Source organism: Theropithecus gelada, chromosome 14, assembly GCF_003255815.1.
Source record: "Theropithecus gelada isolate Dixy chromosome 14, Tgel_1.0, whole genome shotgun sequence".
NCBI lineage: Eukaryota > Metazoa > Chordata > Mammalia > Primates > Cercopithecidae > Theropithecus > Theropithecus gelada.
This window is the reverse complement of record NC_037682.1, coordinates 105,691,343-105,707,819: the sequence shown is the minus strand read 5'-3', so window position 1 is coordinate 105,707,819 and position 16,477 is coordinate 105,691,343. Positions and strand designations below refer to the sequence as shown.

The window sequence follows — 16,477 nt, the reverse complement described above, 5'->3', positions numbered from 1 at the left end:
TTAGAATTAAGAAGGTTTTTCTAAGTATTTAGCCGAAGTTTCCACGCTGACAAAAAAGTACCGGATCCCCTCCTTGCAGCTGCAGAGATAAACCTCACGTAGGCAAAACCCAGCCATAGTTGTTCCAGACTGCACCAGCATAATAAGGACACCGGGGCTTTTAAGGGGAAACAGTAGAAAGGGGAATTTCTGATTATGCTGGCATGAAATTAACAGCATGGGATTTTTATTTTTGTAAATGGGTTTCTTTTTTCTCTCTTTTTCTGTTTTTCAAGTCAGCATAAAACGCCTCTATCACTAGAAGCTGATCTCTCTGTGTTGGTAAGAGATGACGTAGTAGTCCTTGGATCCATGTGGCCTGGGCCCCCAAAGAGCTGAACCCTCTGCAGTAACCTTCCTCCTCGCAAGAAGCCACCAGAGGAACTGAGGCCAGAGCTGGTGAAAGCAATGAACCCCCTGGTCACCCAGCTGCAGAGAGCATGGAGCCAGAAGACCTGGGCACAACTCCTGGTACAATTCTTTACTACAGAAAAGTCCACTAACCTCTCGGGCTTCCCTCGGCCCATCTGAGAATGTGAAACTGATACCCACCTTACAGGACAGCTAGAGGGCTTACGGAGATGCTGGCTGTGAGTGCACTTAGCACAGAATCTGACAAGTAGCAAGCACTCAAAACAATGTCTGCTGAGTCCACATTTTAGAAGCATCCTGCACTGACAGGCAGGCCAGGAAAGGAGCTCTGGAACCCCCGACACCCACAAGACCAGCCCCAGGACCCCCATCAGTTAGGTGGTATCTGTGCTCCTCTGTCATAAGCACAGTGATGTGCACAGGCAACAGGACACCGCGTCGGTGAGCCTCCCCAGCACTTGGACCCGATGGCAGTGGAGTAGTGCCCAGCTAAATTTAAACGAGAACTGGAACGACTCACCAGGCCTCAGGTCAATGGGACAAAGAGTACCCTGGCCACCAGAGTAAAGAGATCAGCTTCTGGGGAAGACGCAGATGCAGTGTCTCAGACGCAAACATGAGGTGCCCGATGCAGCCGTTTTACAGCACTGTACGGATCCACGCCTATGCGGAAAAACGGTCTCAGGGAGAAAGCAGGATCTGGACCAGCATGAACACATTTTTCACCCTGCACGGCTAGCATGACCGACTTCACACAATGACAAGAAAAACACCTTAGCAAACACTTAGGGGGCACTGACTTTGTGCCGCCATTCCTCACACAGGATAAATGTTTTCTGATGAATCCTTGTAACAACCCAATGAAGTAGCTACTACCATTGTTTCTATTTCACAAATGAGCAAACAGGGCATAGAGAAGTTAAGTAACACAACCACTGTCACAGTTAGTAAGTAGCAAAATCAGAATTCTGACCTGGACAAAGTGTGCATTTCCTATCTGTAAAATGTGGGGGTGGGGGAGAGTCGTAGCAAATCTCTTACCACTTAAATAACTGCCAGAGAGTAAGAGCTTTCATCCCAGGCACCCAGCCAAAACAGAAGAGAAAATCTTTAGTTAGGGAAAATGCAGAAACCCTCCTCCAATGGACAAACTGAGGCACACCTGCATTCATTTAGTAAGACTCTAAGTCGTATATACTTGGACTTTCAGCAGGACTTGCTTTAAATTGATTAATAAAAAAAAAAAAATTAAAGTGATTGGAAAGGTTTCTCTCCTGAATTAGCAAGAAATCAAAGAGCTGTGAATAGAATTTGATTTTAACAGCTGAGGATAATCACTATTTTAAAGATTCATAATAGTTTTCCTAGCACGAGCAGGAGGAAAACATGTTGCTAAACTATAGCTTTCTCCCTCCCAGCAATTAGCAGTTCCATCCAATAGTGACGGCAAATTAAAATGAAACTTCTCACTGAGATGAAAGAGTGGGCAACTTTCCTCCATTGAAAACAAAATAAAGGAAATCATCTTCAAAAGTTCCAAGAGTTCAGTCTAGATCCCAGATGGCTCAGTAACCCTAAGCAGGTTAAAGTATTAAAAAAAAAAAAAAGTCAGAACACACAGAATCAAATCAAACTGACCCCCTACTTAGCTGGCTGAACTGCCAATCCAGATTCCAAAACAGCAAAATTCAATTAACCAAAAGGACTTCATGAAGATATAAGTGGGTACACAAAGAATAAAAGAATTTTTTAAAGAGCTCAACAATCCAGAAAGAGCTCACTGAAGTGCCTAGTTTTAAAAACGAAGAAGTTAAGGCTCACGATGAATAAAACGATGTCTATGGTGACAGAGCTGAAAAATGCAGAGCTGGGTCTAGACCTGGCCTCACCACTACAAAGCTTTCTGCCATCTTCCTATCTTCACAACCAACAACTTCTCCAAAAGACCAGATTTCCAGGAGTCCAGGAGACTGTAAACTTAAGTTTATCATCACCCCTAAAAAGGATACTTCCTGGAAATAGAAATGGATTCAAAAAGGATTTTGGCAAATCTGTGAATGACAAGGCAGCCATAAATAGCTACTAAGAGAAGCTGGTATACACCTGACCTTTAGGATTGACGTCAAGGAAGATGGCTGTAGCCTCCAATGGTGGTGTCTTGGGGATGGTGTTGGCAACCAAAGACTAGGTCAGATGGATTTGACCCAGAAGAGCAATGCTCATGTTCTTATATGGCCTGGTGCAGAGCGCCCAGGACTGTGAATTAGAAGGCAAGCTGAGTGCCTGGTTTTACCCATTTATAGCTGTGTGACCATGGGCAAGTCACTTACTTGCTCCAAATCTCATTTTCCTCATTTGTCAATAGAGAATGATAATCGTTCACAATCCCTTATCCAAAACCTCTAGACGACCAAAACCGTTGAGATTTTAGAAAGGTACTCTGACACCTATCATGTTTAACAGCGCCAGCGGAGTCTAGGGCAGCACTCTGTAATCAAACACATTAATATTTTTGCAGCAAAACATATGAATATTCAAAATAAGCAGGATAAATATAGCCTCACGTCAGTTCAGATCAGGTTTTGCCATTAAATGAGTTTACTGCAAACCTTTTAGTTTTCAGGGCTTTTCAGACTTCATTATCACAGATATGGAATTACGGACCTGTACCCCCTCAAGGAAGGCTGTGAGGGCAAGAGAGATAAAGTCATTAGAGGTGCTTTGCAAAGAAGAAAATGCTGCAACCGATAAAAGGTATTATTAATATTATTGCTGCGGCTATCATTGTTCTACAGTATACCCTTTTCCAAACAGAATTTAGTTTGACATCAGAGGTTCTGGACAGGATGATGAAAGAAAACCAACAGTCTCAGGAAACCTCAAAAATTCCAAAAGCAGCCTAAACCAAGGTCAACACCTGTTGGCCTTCTACATGATCAACCACTAAATACAGAGCAGCTGACCATCTGAGAGAGACCAAGGCCAAGGGCCAGGCAGAACTCTGATATCTTAGCCCCATGGCTCATGCACTGTAGAGCTGGCTCCACAAAGCCTCTGGGAAGGGCTGTACACATGGATCCAGAAAGCTGGCTCAGACATTCCCTGTGGTTCCTGAGAATCCCTTCAAGAACCAGGCAAGAGGCCAGGTGTGGTGGCTCACACCTGTAATCCCAGCACTTTGGGAGGCTGAAGCGGGCAGATCACGAGGTCAGGAGATCGAGACCATCCTGGCTAACATGGTGAAACCCCATCTCTACTAAAAATGCAAAACATTAGCCGGGCATGGTGGTGGGCGCCTGTAGTCCCAGCTACTCGGGAGGCTGAGGCAGGAGAATGGCGTGAACCTGGGAGGCGGAGCTTGCAGTGAGCCAAGATCACACCACGGCACTCCAGCCTGGGCGACAGAGCGAGACTCCATCTCAAAAAAACAACAACAACAACAAAAAAACAAGGAACCAGGCAAGAGTTGCGACAATGGTGTCTGTGCAGGACATGCACTGCAGCTGACCTAAGTGCTTGTCTGTATAAGATCCAGGGGACCCTGGAAACCAGACCCCATTGTGCTTCTGCTGCACTAAATTCAGAAATACATAAAGACCAAGCTGTATGAGCCACGGGAGACTAGGGACTATAAACGAGGACTATGTTCACACTTAAGTCAACTATACTGTTCCCTGCAATCTTATCGCATATGTACGTAACTCTGAGAATGATCAGGTGCACCTGGCCTGGTTGAGCTGATTCCTAGACCATATCCAGAAAAGCCTACATGCAGAACTGCTCCAGCCTTTCAGAATGAGAAAGGGAGAGTCCAGTGTTCCAGACTCCTGAGATGAGCTTCCCCTCCCTCAGGCATTATCCTCTGTAATGTGGACTCACTGGTAAACATTTGGGAGCCTGAAACTTGCTCCTTCATCTGCCTGCAGAATACTGCTTATCTATCAGACCTTCTCACTGTCCTGACTTCCTTCTGGTTCATTTCGGTAAGTCAGTCCCATTTGATTTACCTGTGTGGTGCCTTTGTCTGATCTTCCCACCCATCCATGACTACACTTGACATTGCATCCATTTTACAGCATGTCATTCCTACAGTGGATGGCTTGTACATCTTGCTGTCTGCTGCGGGAAACGGGATCCACAACTCCACTAAGTTTGATTCTCACTATCTGTTGAGCCAACCGGTTACGCCTCACTCCACACCAGCTTGGGATCAAATCAAGGGGAAACCTACCGATGACATTCCATAATAAACTCCCTGCCTTCCTGCCTCACTTAGCAGCAATCTGCCTTCATTTCCTCTCCATTCCCTTCTGCCCCCCACCCCAAGAAGAAATGCAAGAAGGATTGCTAGGTATCTAATCTTTACCAACACTCAGGCCTGTTGACTTAAAAATAAAATAAAATAAACCCTGTAGCCTGTTATTTTATCACTGATATATTTCCAGTGAATGCCACGGCTTCCTGGCATCAAAATCTCCCCTTTTTTTTTTCTTTTTTTTTTTTTTTTTTATGTCTTGGCTTTTTGTTTGTACTGGTTATAGGGCTGTTTTTTCTTCCACCACAGCATTTCTCAGAATGCTGATGGGTTGGGGGGAGACAGAGAACAGTAGAAAAAACGGAATAGCACATTAATCCTGGAGTTTTGAGGGTGAGGTGGAGAAAAAAAGCCTTCCACAAAGGACGTCTAGCTGGGACCCGAGGGGCTGCTGATCTGAGTGAGGGCCGAGCACACAAGAGATTATTTTCTCCTCTGATTTCTTTAGACCCCCAAGCTTCTCACCAAAGGCACTGTCCCTGGCTCTAGCTTCTTGGGCTGCAGCCGCTGACTTTCCACCCTCAGTCAAAAGCACATCCTTGGCCGAGCAGGGTGGCACACGCATGTAATCCCAGCACTATGGGAGGCCGAGGCAGGTGGATCACTAAAGGCTAGGAGTTCCAGGCTAGCCTGGCCAACATGGTGAAACCCCATCTCTACTAAAAATACAAAAATCAGCCGGGCGTGGTGGTGCACGTCTGTAGTCCCAGCTGCTCAGCAGGCTGAGGCAGGAGAATCATTTGAACCTGGGAAGTAGAGGTTGCAGTGAGCCGAGATCATGCCACTGCACTCCAGCCTGGGTGACAGAGTAAGACTCTGCCTCAACAACAACAACAACAATAACAAAAGCACATTCTTCCTGTCAGCAGACCACATGTGACACCGAGGATTCCAGGACCAGTGTCTTGCTGTCATATGCTCACAAGGACAGGGACATTCTCTGCACCACCTCACAGTCAACACAACCCCCATGGAGAGTAGCACTGTGGACACTACACACTAGAACTCAGAGCCAGTGAGGACCACGCAGAGATGAGGCCTAAACAACACAAGGGACAGAGGGTCAGTTCTTCACCGCTGCAGTGACCATGTGCCCATCACAGCTCTAGTGATTTCTGGATCTTACTTCATTAATTCAGCACCAACCCTGTTGACCATCTCCATTTTAAGAAGTGAGTGAAGGCTGGGCGCGCGGTGGCTCACGCCTATAATCCCAGCACTTTGGGAGGCCGAGGTGGGCGGATCACGAGGTCAGGAGATCGAGACCATCCTGGCTAACATGATGAAACCCTGTCTCTACTAAATAATACAAAAAAATTAGCTGGGCATGGTGGTGGGTGCCTGTAGTCCCAGCCGCCACTGGACTCCAGCCTGGTGACAGAGCGAGACTCCGTCTCAAAAAAGCAAAAGTAGTGAGTGAAACAAGGCCCAGAAAGGTTAAATAAGTATCACAGGCTCTCACCACTAAATATGGCCAATTCCACTACCCAGGCTCTTTCAAATGTAACATGGCCAACCCTCCATCTCTCCCCAGAGGAATGAGGGTCTTGCTGAAGGGGAACTTGGAACTCTCAAGAGAGTGGTATCTTTTGTGGCCCTCTCAGGTAAAGAAAAGCAACCAGGAACCAGGACCTGATGAGAGCCAGAAACACAATTACTTCCCACCGTACCCCAGTTCTCATAGCACACAGCCGAAATAATTCACATCCGGAAAGATGATACATAGATCTGGTCAACATTGGGGAGGGGGTTTCCTCTTTAGGAAAGTTTGAGCAAAAACAAACACAACCTCAGTCTATTTCTGAGCGGTAGAAGCACAAGAAGACACACCTTAGTGGCGGTTATTTTTCGCACCCACTGGAAAAAGTCGGCTACGTTTAGCTCTGCCGCACTTTCCACAAGGTAAGCCTCTGAGCTGTCGAAGAGGCAGGGTCAGAGCAGATTCCGGCTGGGGTGATGAGATCAACTTCCAGATATCCCCACCCCAACCCCTCTCACTCACATCCCCCGTACCTGAACGAGCAACAGGGGAATGGGGGTGAAGCGGAGGAGGTAGAGAATCAGCAAAACAGCAGACCACAGGGTGTGCAGCAAAACCCTGTCATCAATGATAACAGACAGCTGGATTTCTTGACTCCATTCACCTGACCCAGAAACTCGAGGGTAAAATGATGGGCATAGGGTTTATGACAGAGGCAAGGAAAAAAAACTCACTACTGATTCCCTCTGTTATTTACTCCACTTCCAACAAGCAGTCTCCAAAACCCTCTGTTCCACAGACATGATCCTCTTCAAGGCAGCAGAGTACCAGGTGGTAAGGACCTAAATTTGAATCCAGCCCTGTCTCTCACTATCTATGTGACCCTGGAAAAGAGACTTGACATCTGAGCCTTAGTATTGTTCCATGTAAGAGAAGGACATTACTAGCCAGGCACAGTGGCTCACACCTGTAATCCAGCACTTTGGGAGGCCGAAGCAGGCAGATCACCTGAGGTCAGCAGTTCGACACCAGCCTGACCAACATGGTGAAACCCCGTCTCTACTAAAAATACAAAATTAGCTGGGTGTGGTGGTGCATGCCTGTAATCCCAGTTACTCAGGAGGCTGAGGCAGAAGAATCGCTTTAACCCGGGAGGCAGAGGTTGCAGTGAGCCAAGATCACGCCACTGCACTCCAGCCTAGGCAATAAGCGAAACTTCGTATCAAAAAAAAAAAAAAAAAAAAAAAAGAAGAAGAAGGAGGACATTACCTATCTCAAAGGGCTGTTGTAATGAAAATGCAACTCATGGAAAGTGCTTAGTACTGAACCAAACATGTCATAAGAGCTCAATGAATGGTTATTTCATAGAGAAGGAAACGGAAGCCGGAGGGAAGCCAATGCTAGCCTGAAGCGGCATTTAATTCAATGTGAGCAGAGATGGGATAAGAATGAGACTTCACAGGCTACAAGACCAAGACTCTCATACCCATCCTTTCCCCTTGCATTTAAATCAATTCCCCCTAAATGCATGTGCAGGATCAGAGAATGAGAAGGGAGACAGAGCAAAGAGATTAACTTTCACCAGGAATAAGGTTTGGAACCTGCAGCTGCTCTTGTGGCTTAAGTAGCCTCCAGCCCCTCCCATTCTCCCAAGCTGCAGAAAGCCTGTCTTTGCAAGGACCACTGCATTGGAATCCGAGGACCTGAAACCTAGTAACATGGTCAGATCCAGGGCACAAGAGACCCTCATCCCACTCCTTTTCTCCTTCTCTCCATTTTATCAGTCACTCCAAGCAAAGGAGAACAGACCAAACAGCAGAAAAAACAAACAGGAGCCCAAAAGCAAAAAACAGAGGGAAGGGCCTATTAAGAAGCTGAGCCCATGAGTGTCCCCTGGTGCTTTTTGGAAAGATCCTAGGCCCCCTCACTACACTCTAAAAAATCTGCTCCCCTATCCCCCAGAACCTTGGAAGAAGTGTTTTTGTTTTTTTGACAAATTGCCAAGACAGGGGAGTCAGGCCCCTAACCTGCGAGCAGCCAGGGTGTGAAGAAGGGGTATGAGGGCCTCAAGTCCTACATCAGGTGTGGGGCTGGAGCGGGGCCTACCTGTGCTGCTCCACAGCCTCGTTATCAGGAAGCTCGACCCCACACACGCTGCACTGCTCCCCGATGGTCCGGCTCTCTGACTTCATGCCCACAGCCAGCTCCCCCAGCTTGCTGAACAGCTCTCTCTGGATGAAGCCCTGGGGCAGCAGCCCCCCATAGGTGCTGAAGTCCATGGAGACAGCCAGGGCAGGCTGCACGTGGAGGCCAGAGGTCACCGAAGATGGCATGCTCAACACAGCGTCAGCCTTGTGGTTGGGCAACACGGAGTAGATGCCCAGATGCTTCTCAGGCGGGGGTGCTGGGTGCTCAGGTCGGCCAGTGGGGGCCTGGCCAGCCTCAGCTGGGGGTGGCAGCTGCTCGGCACTCTCCTCTCGCCCATAGTGCAGCTCCCTAGCACTGGTGATGACGCTGCTTCGAGTTGGGGTCCCAGGCCCCTCTTTGCCTCTTTCCTCAACTTTGTCCCCCATCCCTCCTGAGATGCTGGACTCAGCTGCCCCAGGGCTGTCCTGGCTGGGCACCTCATCCACCTGCATCATCTCCGTCTTCACCTCAGCCACCCCAGGGTGCCGCCCACCCCCAGCCAGAGTTGGCTCCTCGGGCCCTGCAGGTGGCTGAAGAGTTCCCTGCAGGAGAGACTGTCCTATGGTCATCAAACTGTCCACTGCAGCCTTGGTGGGACTCATGGCTGAAAGACCAAATGAGGTGGAGACTGAAGGGCTCTGGTCCACCATGGGCGCAGGGAGGCTCTGTCCAGCCACACTGGCGTACCCACTCTCCTCGCTGGAATGCTTTGAGATGAAGATGTTCTTGAGGTACCGAGCCTTGCGGTCCTCTTCTTCCTCGGCCCCACCGTCGGCCATGGTGGCCTCCGTGTCATTGTCGTCTGAGGCCTGGATGGTCTCCAGGATCTTCAGGCACTGCTCCTCCAGGTACTCGATCTCCAGGATCTCGGCAGCATACAGCAGGTCATCCAGGTCCTCCGCCTTGGCTTGCAGCGTGGCTGTATATGCATACTCCAGAATCTGCTGGAAGGTCTTTGGCGAGAGGAAGTCCAGAGTATAGTGCTGACTGTTGCGGTGGAAGAGGATCTCAAACATCTTGCTGGTGCAGGCCAGCACCGTCCGGTGGGCGTGGAACTCCTGGCTGTCCACCATGATGACCACATCGCACAGAGTCCCGGCCAGCCGCATCTGGTTGGCCTTGCACAGCAGCCCCGTGGGGTGGCTAGGGTTCTGCAGCTGGATCATGCCCATTTTTGTCAGATCCATGGTGCTCCCCTCGGCTCAGGCATGAGGCTCTCTTTCCTTCTGGGCTCTGCGTGGCGGGGCAGGGTGGGCTTCCTGGGCCAATAGAGGGGGCTAGAGGAAAGAAGAGGGGAAGAAGCAAAAGAGATGAGAGAACAAAAGCAAATTCATCAGTGTCCCTAAAAGTAAGAATTCAACCACCACAACATGCCCCCTCCTCCCTGCTGCCAAACCCCTAGCAAGAGAATCTGAGAGATTTTAATTGAAGTAGCTTCCTAGAAATCTACAAATCTGCCTTTCAAGCCCAGGGATGCTGAGAGTGAAAAGAAGGTTCTGCCACAGCAGATGCCTAATTCACTACTCTATGACATCTGTTAGATGAAGTGAAATGAAAATTGTAGTGAAGTCCTGTAAGTCCTCAGCTTTCTCTGTATCTGAGAGTAGGGGCTCCCTAGGCAAGGCCAACATTCATTATGACGAGGTGCACTTACTTAAAATTAGCAAGACTTCAGCCCCTTCCTTGTCAGCTTCACGCCAACCCCCTGGATGTCAAACCTCATCTTTAAAACAAAGTTTTTCTAAACTCTGCCTCACTGCAGGAGCCCCAGAAGCAGAGTCAAACTCATTGGAGGCCAGGAGCCTGTAGTCATGGTCCACAGACATCTATGGACACTGGGCTCTCCTCCACAAAGGCTAACCTCTCACCATCAGCCTTGGCCTCTGGCCTTCTACTATTCTCAGGGCTGCAAAGCACTGGCAGCCCCAAGCCCTGTCCCTATCCCTAGGTACTAACAGGCACATACATACAACCCACACACAAAGTTAGGTCATTTCTACCCATGGAAGCCTCAAAGTTATTGTATGTATAATCTAAAATCTGAACTGTGTGTATGTACACCAGCCAGAGACAGAAAGAGTGTGTGGGGCAGGGCGTAGTGTCTGACGCCTCTAATCCCAGCACTTTGGGAGGCCCAGGCAGGCGGATCACCTGGGGTCGGGAGTTCGAGACCAGCCTGACCAACGTGGAGAAGCCCCGTCTCTACAAAACATACAAAATTAGCCAGGCGCGGTGGCACCCGCCTGTAATCCCAGCTACTAGCGAGGCTGAGGCAGGAGAATCACTTGAACCCGGGAGGCGGAGGTTGCGGTGAGCCGAGATTGTGCCATTGCGCTCCAGCCTGGGCAACAACAGCAAAACTCCGTCTCAGAAAAAAAAAAAAAAAAAAAAGCGTGTGTGTGTGTCTTTACATACACACACACACACACACACACACACTTATATAAGGTGCTGTACCTACCGTCCTGCCCACAACTGCCCGGTGGACAGGAGGATCTAAAAAACGAGGAAGGATGGATCATTAAGGTATGGAGAGAGATCACAGTAAATATGCTCCCCTACAGCCAGGAGCGCTCATGCTGGGCTGGGTGTGTGAACTCCACGTGTGTCCCACAGGCTCCAAGGAGTCTGCAAGTCCTGTGACCAGGGGCAGCAAGGGATGCCGGACATGGCTCAGAGGCGCTGGAAGTGATATTGGCACCAGCATCTGTGGTGTGAGTTACAACCAGTACGAAGGGAAGACAGGGCTGGGAAACAAAGGCCTCTCCCAGAGCCTGTTCGGGATCAATAAGAGGGCTCCTAGACTCCAAACCCCGCTTAAGGAGTGTTAGAAAGACCGCGCAGGCCCAGGGCCCTCCCCGTGTCTGCCTTGCAGCGACCAATATTGCAGTGAATGCACTGAGAGCAAGGAACAGCAAGGTCTCTCCCTCACTCTTCGAACACTGCTTGCTTGCCTCCACCCCCAAAAGAAGCTCTATCAGTTCAGGAGCCACCAAGCTCACGCAGAAAGGATTCACAGGACGGCTGGTCAAGACACTTTTGTTGCCTACCCCGGGGTGGGGACGGAGGCCGTCAAGGGTGGGATGAACATTCAGCAGAGCCTGGCCACCGCGTGCTTTCCCGCAGACATCGGGGCTTCTGAGAACTAGGAGGGAACAGCCAAAAGAATGGAAGCTTGGCGCCCCAAAACAAGCCCTTTGGGTCCTGAGGGAAATCGGGGCGCCCACGGGCAGCCGTCTTCTCCACCCGCCGCTCGGCGCCCGCGATCCGGCCGGCGCTGGCTGCAGCGTCCAGCCGGGCGGCGCGGGGAAGAACCGGCGATAACCCGCCTGAGCTCCGGGGATCGACCGCGCTCTCACACGCCTCCAGTTCCCAGCGACCCCCCACCGAGACTTGGAGACGACTTCAGCAAACTTGGGGAAGCAACTTTTCCCGAGGAGCTAGACGCCTGAAAGATGAAGAGCTGAGCTAGGGACGAGGGAAAGCGAAAGAGACTGGGAAAAAAGGCGACAGTCCGGGCGGGCTGGACTCCGCGGGGAGAGCAGCAGGGAGGCGGACCCGCCCCGCGGCGAAGGGGAAGCACAAAAGCCCCGCAAACGAGTTGTAGGAGGAAAGGCGAGAAGGGGTCTGCCCGCCCTCCCTCTCCGACCCAGGGCCGTGACCCCCGGGAAGCGACTGGCTGGGTTCCGGGCCTCTGGCCAGCGGCCGGCGCGCCCGGCCGAAGCACCGTGCGAGCGTCTCGCGGAGGCGGCGAGCGAGTCGGTGCGGAGCGCTCCGTGCGTCCCAGTGGGTCCGCGGGCCGGCGGGACCCTGCGCATTTCAAGCGCGTGCGGGCGTGTGCGAGGCGCTGTGCGAGCTAGCGGCGGGCGCGCCAGGGTGGGAAAGGCATCCTGAACGCATCAGGTGCAGAGACCCGCACCCACCGAGAGCGGCCGGGAGCGCACGGCGAGCTCCGGTGTCACCGCCGGTCCCGTCGAGAGCCGAGGAGGGCCCGGAGCGCTGGAGACCCTGTGGAGCTTCCCTCCCTCCCCTGCAAAAGGGGGGGATCAAGTCCAATCAATAAAAAGCCCACCACGTTTTTTAAACAGAAACAAAATGTAAGCAGTCCCAGTCGTGTTCCCCTCCGCCCCCAGATCTACTCGTCAGCTCCTCCGATTCTAGCTTCCCAGCCGGCCGGCGAATAGACACACAAATAAATAAACCACAACCCTATCTCGCGCCCGCGCACCGGTCCGCATACATAAGAGCACCCACGGGCTCTGTTCCTCCGCTGGCCCCTGGCGGTACAAAGCCTCCGGATCCCCGACCCTCTGCTCGCGCCCTCAGCCCCCGCAGACCGCTACGCCCCCCACCTCTCACCCCGACCGTGCCCTGGAGAGGAAGAGCTGGGGAGGCAGCTGTGCCCAGGCTGACAGCCGGGGCTCCCCCTTCTAGCCGACCCCCAACCGGTTGCGGCGACGGCTGCAGCGGCAGGAAGGGAACACGCCAAATAAAAAAGGCACAAGCCCAGCGGCCGAGTGGCCGAAGCGAGCGCGCGCCCCCCCAGACCTCTCCAGCCCCGGGGAGCCCCGGCGCGCGGCGCTCGCTCGGCGGTGCGCCTCTTCCCGGCCCCTCACTCACCGCAGCCGAGCCGGGCACTGTGGGGTGGGTGTGCGTGCCTGTCGGGGGGTGTGTGCCTGTGTCGGGGAGGGGTGTTGCTGGGGAACTGTTGCTCTCCGTATCAAGGCGGCAGCGACAGCATCGCCCGGCAGTTCGCAGTACCCGCTCTCATCGCCCTCAACTCCTCTCTGCTGCGAGGTTAGCAAATCACCACCGGCTGCTGCGCCTCCGCCGCGTCCCACGTCAACGCCGAGCCCCCTCCCCTGCAAGGCCCCGGCGCCTCTCCATCTTTAGTGCTGGCGGCCGAGCCCGGCTCCCTGCCCACAGCTGCCCCCCTTCCCTCCCCCCTCCCGCGCCGTCCTCGGGCTCAGCCCGCCCACCACCCCGCACTGGCCGAGCCCGCGCGCGCTCCCCGCCCCACCTCTCCTTTCCCCTCCCCTCCCTTCCCGTCCCTTCCCCGCGCTCCGCGCTCCGGGCTTCGCCTGACATCTAGCTGCTGCTGGGGCGCTGGCGGCCGCCGCTCACCGGCCGAGCGGAGAGGAAGGAAGGAGCTAGAAGACAGGCGTGCAGGGGACGCGGAATCCTTAATAGGGGAACTGAGGGTGAAGGGCGCGCAGGAGCCCTCACCTCCTCCCAAGATTTTAATTTCCATTGGATACGGGTTTTGTCCCCCCTCCCCCGCACCCCGGTGCTCAAGCACGCAGTTTTGTCCCCTCTTCCAATGTTTGCCCCAATTCAGTGTGTGTCATCTCGCCTTTAACTTTTTTCTCATGGCTCTGGGCTGCATTCCCAGTAGCCCCTGACATCTGTTTCAAAAGGCCGCTTTCCTAGTCCAAACCCGGGCCTCTCATCCTTCTGGCTACTGCGCGCCTCCCGGCTTGAGCATCCGGATTTCAAGAAGTCTCCCGAGGCAGAGTTCGAGGGTCCTGGTGAACCAGGTGCCACAAGGTCCGCGAGATCTGTTGTCGAAGCGAGACGTCCCTTTTTAGCTGTCGCGATTGCTGGAGGCCAAGGTCGAGTCCTGGGAGAAACTTTCTCTCAGACTTGGACAGCCTCTCGGCTCTGCCCGCATCCCGACCCCCGACCCCCAGCAATCTGGGTGCAAACAGTTTCCGAGAACTGCGCCCAGCTCAGTGCACAGTCTTCAGGGGGCAGGGGAAAACTTGGAAAAGCTCTGGGCCCTTCAGAAGTGCGTCCTCCTTCAGCGGGCCGTCCTACTTTACAGCGTAGAGCGGCCAAAGAAAATGTACCCTTCCTCTGACTGCAGAAAGCTGCCCTCTCCTCTTTTCCTTGGAGCTCAGCGAAGGTAGGGTGCCAGAGGCGGGAAGCGCTCTTTGGGCACCGGCTGTGGATTCTGACCAAAACCCAGGAGGTTGGGGTGGGAAGTGGGGGTGGCCGAGAGCGCCATCCAGGGGTGTCAGGCCAGTCAGCCCTCGAGGTCACGTGGTTTTAGCAATGCGGGGCTTAGGTCACCGAGGCCTGGGTCTGCATGTTCTGTCCGTGACTCGCGGGTGGGCCAAAGGTTTTCCGCAGGACTCACCTAGAATCACATCTCCATGCGTGCCTCTGGCACTGCCCCAGACGGAGAGTCAAGTCACACTCCCGTGAACTGTAGGGCCATGGAAGGTGGCAGAAATCTGTATCTGTCCGCTGAAGGCCAGACAGCAGAGTTTACACATCGGAACTGATCCGGGTTCACAAGGGCCGCTCATGGGACAGCCCCAAAGACGGGTCAGTCCATCCCAGCAAGAGCCACTCCTGACTCCTAAGAGCAGGGAAAGCTCAGGCCAGCAGGAGTCTGTAGAGAGAGCTGGGCAGGGGAACACACTGGAGTGAAGGAAGGGCTCCTCTGATAGCACAGGATACAACCACATCCAACCCAGGGCAAGGGGATGGGAAACCCAGTCCCTGGGTATTCATTTCATTAACAATACAGAGCAATCCCTTTTAGAGACTACCTATTTCTCCAACTAAGGTCTATACACCCTGTTAGAGGAAAGGGATTTAAAGAAAGTTAGGAAAGAACTGGTCTGCAAGGCAAGCAAGAGTGGAGGGATGTAAGGAGAGGAGAAAAGACCCTCCTGGTGCCTCACCAGGGAAATAGAAGAAAGAATCATTACACTTGTTGAGCTTCTGCCCAGATAGTGCCGGCTGGAGGTTTCCGCTTTGCTGTCCACATCCACCTACCAGCCTCTCCTCAGTGCAGTAGCAGGAGAAGCACACAATTAACCCCCTGATCCTAATCTCCTATTAATCCTCAAATCAGAGAAAGAGAGAATCTCTGGAAACAATGGGAGAGAAAGCACAATCCTCCATGGCCCTGGCCTCCCACCCCCGTGCCATATTCACTCTATGTGAAAATCTCCCTTGCTTCATAAACTCTGCCCATTAAAAAGCCCAGCCCTTGTTAGTAAGTGTTAAAGAGAGATTAATGCCTGAATTTAAGAGGTGGAGAAGGTAACAAAAAGGAAGAAGGCAGGCGAGGCTGTGGGCTGAATGCCAGCATTGGGCTCCAAGCATTTCCACTTAGCGCTGAAGGCTGGCTGCACAGCAGTTTGATAAGGTTTATTGGGCCCAGATAAAGCAGCAGCAGCTCCCCCACCAAAACTGGCACCATTTATAGCCAGAGCTATGTCCTTGGGTCCTGGGAAGGCTGATGAGAATCCTCAGTTCAGAGATTTCATATGGCAGCACCTAAAAACAAGCAGGATGGAAAATTACAAGAGAATACTCAATCGCTCTCGCGCGCGCATGCCCGCTGTCTTTCTGTCTCTCTCATGTTCATGTATTTAGAGTGATTTTTCTTTTACATTTTTTCTTGAAGGGTCTTGTAAGGGAAATCTGGGTATCAGTTCTAGAAATACACGAGATCTCAATCTCAGGGGGAGATCATGCTAGAGACAGAGGAATAGATGAGCTGGCTTTTGCATGGAATTCCATTGCTAAATCTTCTTATTCTCTCATCTCCTTCTTTACCCATGTACCTCCCACCACTGGCAGTCTTTCAGAGCTCAGTTAGTGGAAGAGGAGGGTATAGCAGTTCTAAGAGATCATACAGGAATGAGACAGTGAAAATAATAACTCATTCTCAGCACTGACTATGAACCTTAACACATTACCTATGTTGTTTTATTTAATCCACATAACAATCCTATTAACGCAGGTGCTATTATTTTCCCAATTTCTGTGGACATGAAAACTGAGGCTCAGAGAGATTAAGTGCCCTACTGAAGACTGTAGCTCTATTAAACATCAGAGCTGAAACTTTAAATCAGACCATTCTGACTGCAAAGCTCATGCTCTTAACTTCTAGATTATATAGCCTCTAGTGAAATAGATCAAGGAAACAAGGGCTTTTAACTTTCCTTCTTCTCTTGCTCTACTGAGTCCAAGATCTGTGCAGCAGCCAGCCAAGCTAAGGACCAAATGGTTCTCAGCTTGGTCACCAGGTAAACAGACTTAGATCCCCCAGGATCTTACACTTT

At 51.8% G+C, this 16,477-nt stretch overlaps 1 protein-coding gene across 5 annotated transcripts in view; it reads right to left on the bottom strand.

Annotated features, from left to right (window-relative positions):
* ZBTB16 (zinc finger and BTB domain containing 16) overlaps positions 1-13,307 on the bottom strand; it is a 197,268-nt gene extending 183,961 nt beyond the window's left edge. The window contains exons 1-3 of one of the 5 annotated variants that reach the window (XM_025357871.1): positions 13,014-13,135; positions 11,348-11,538; positions 8,313-9,670 (exon numbers count right to left, since the gene is read on the bottom strand). In XM_025357871.1, the coding sequence (XP_025213656.1) occupies positions 8,313-9,580 (1,268 nt within the window). In that variant the 5' untranslated portion in view covers positions 9,581-9,670; positions 11,348-11,538; positions 13,014-13,135. Of the gene's footprint in view, positions 1-8,312; positions 9,671-11,347; positions 11,539-12,316; positions 12,398-12,601; positions 12,693-12,752 lie in introns of those variants that run through there. The other 4 variants (XM_025357867.1, XM_025357869.1, XM_025357870.1 and 1 more) reach the window with 4 other exon arrangements.
* Positions 13,308-16,477: the final 3,170 nt, after the last annotated feature.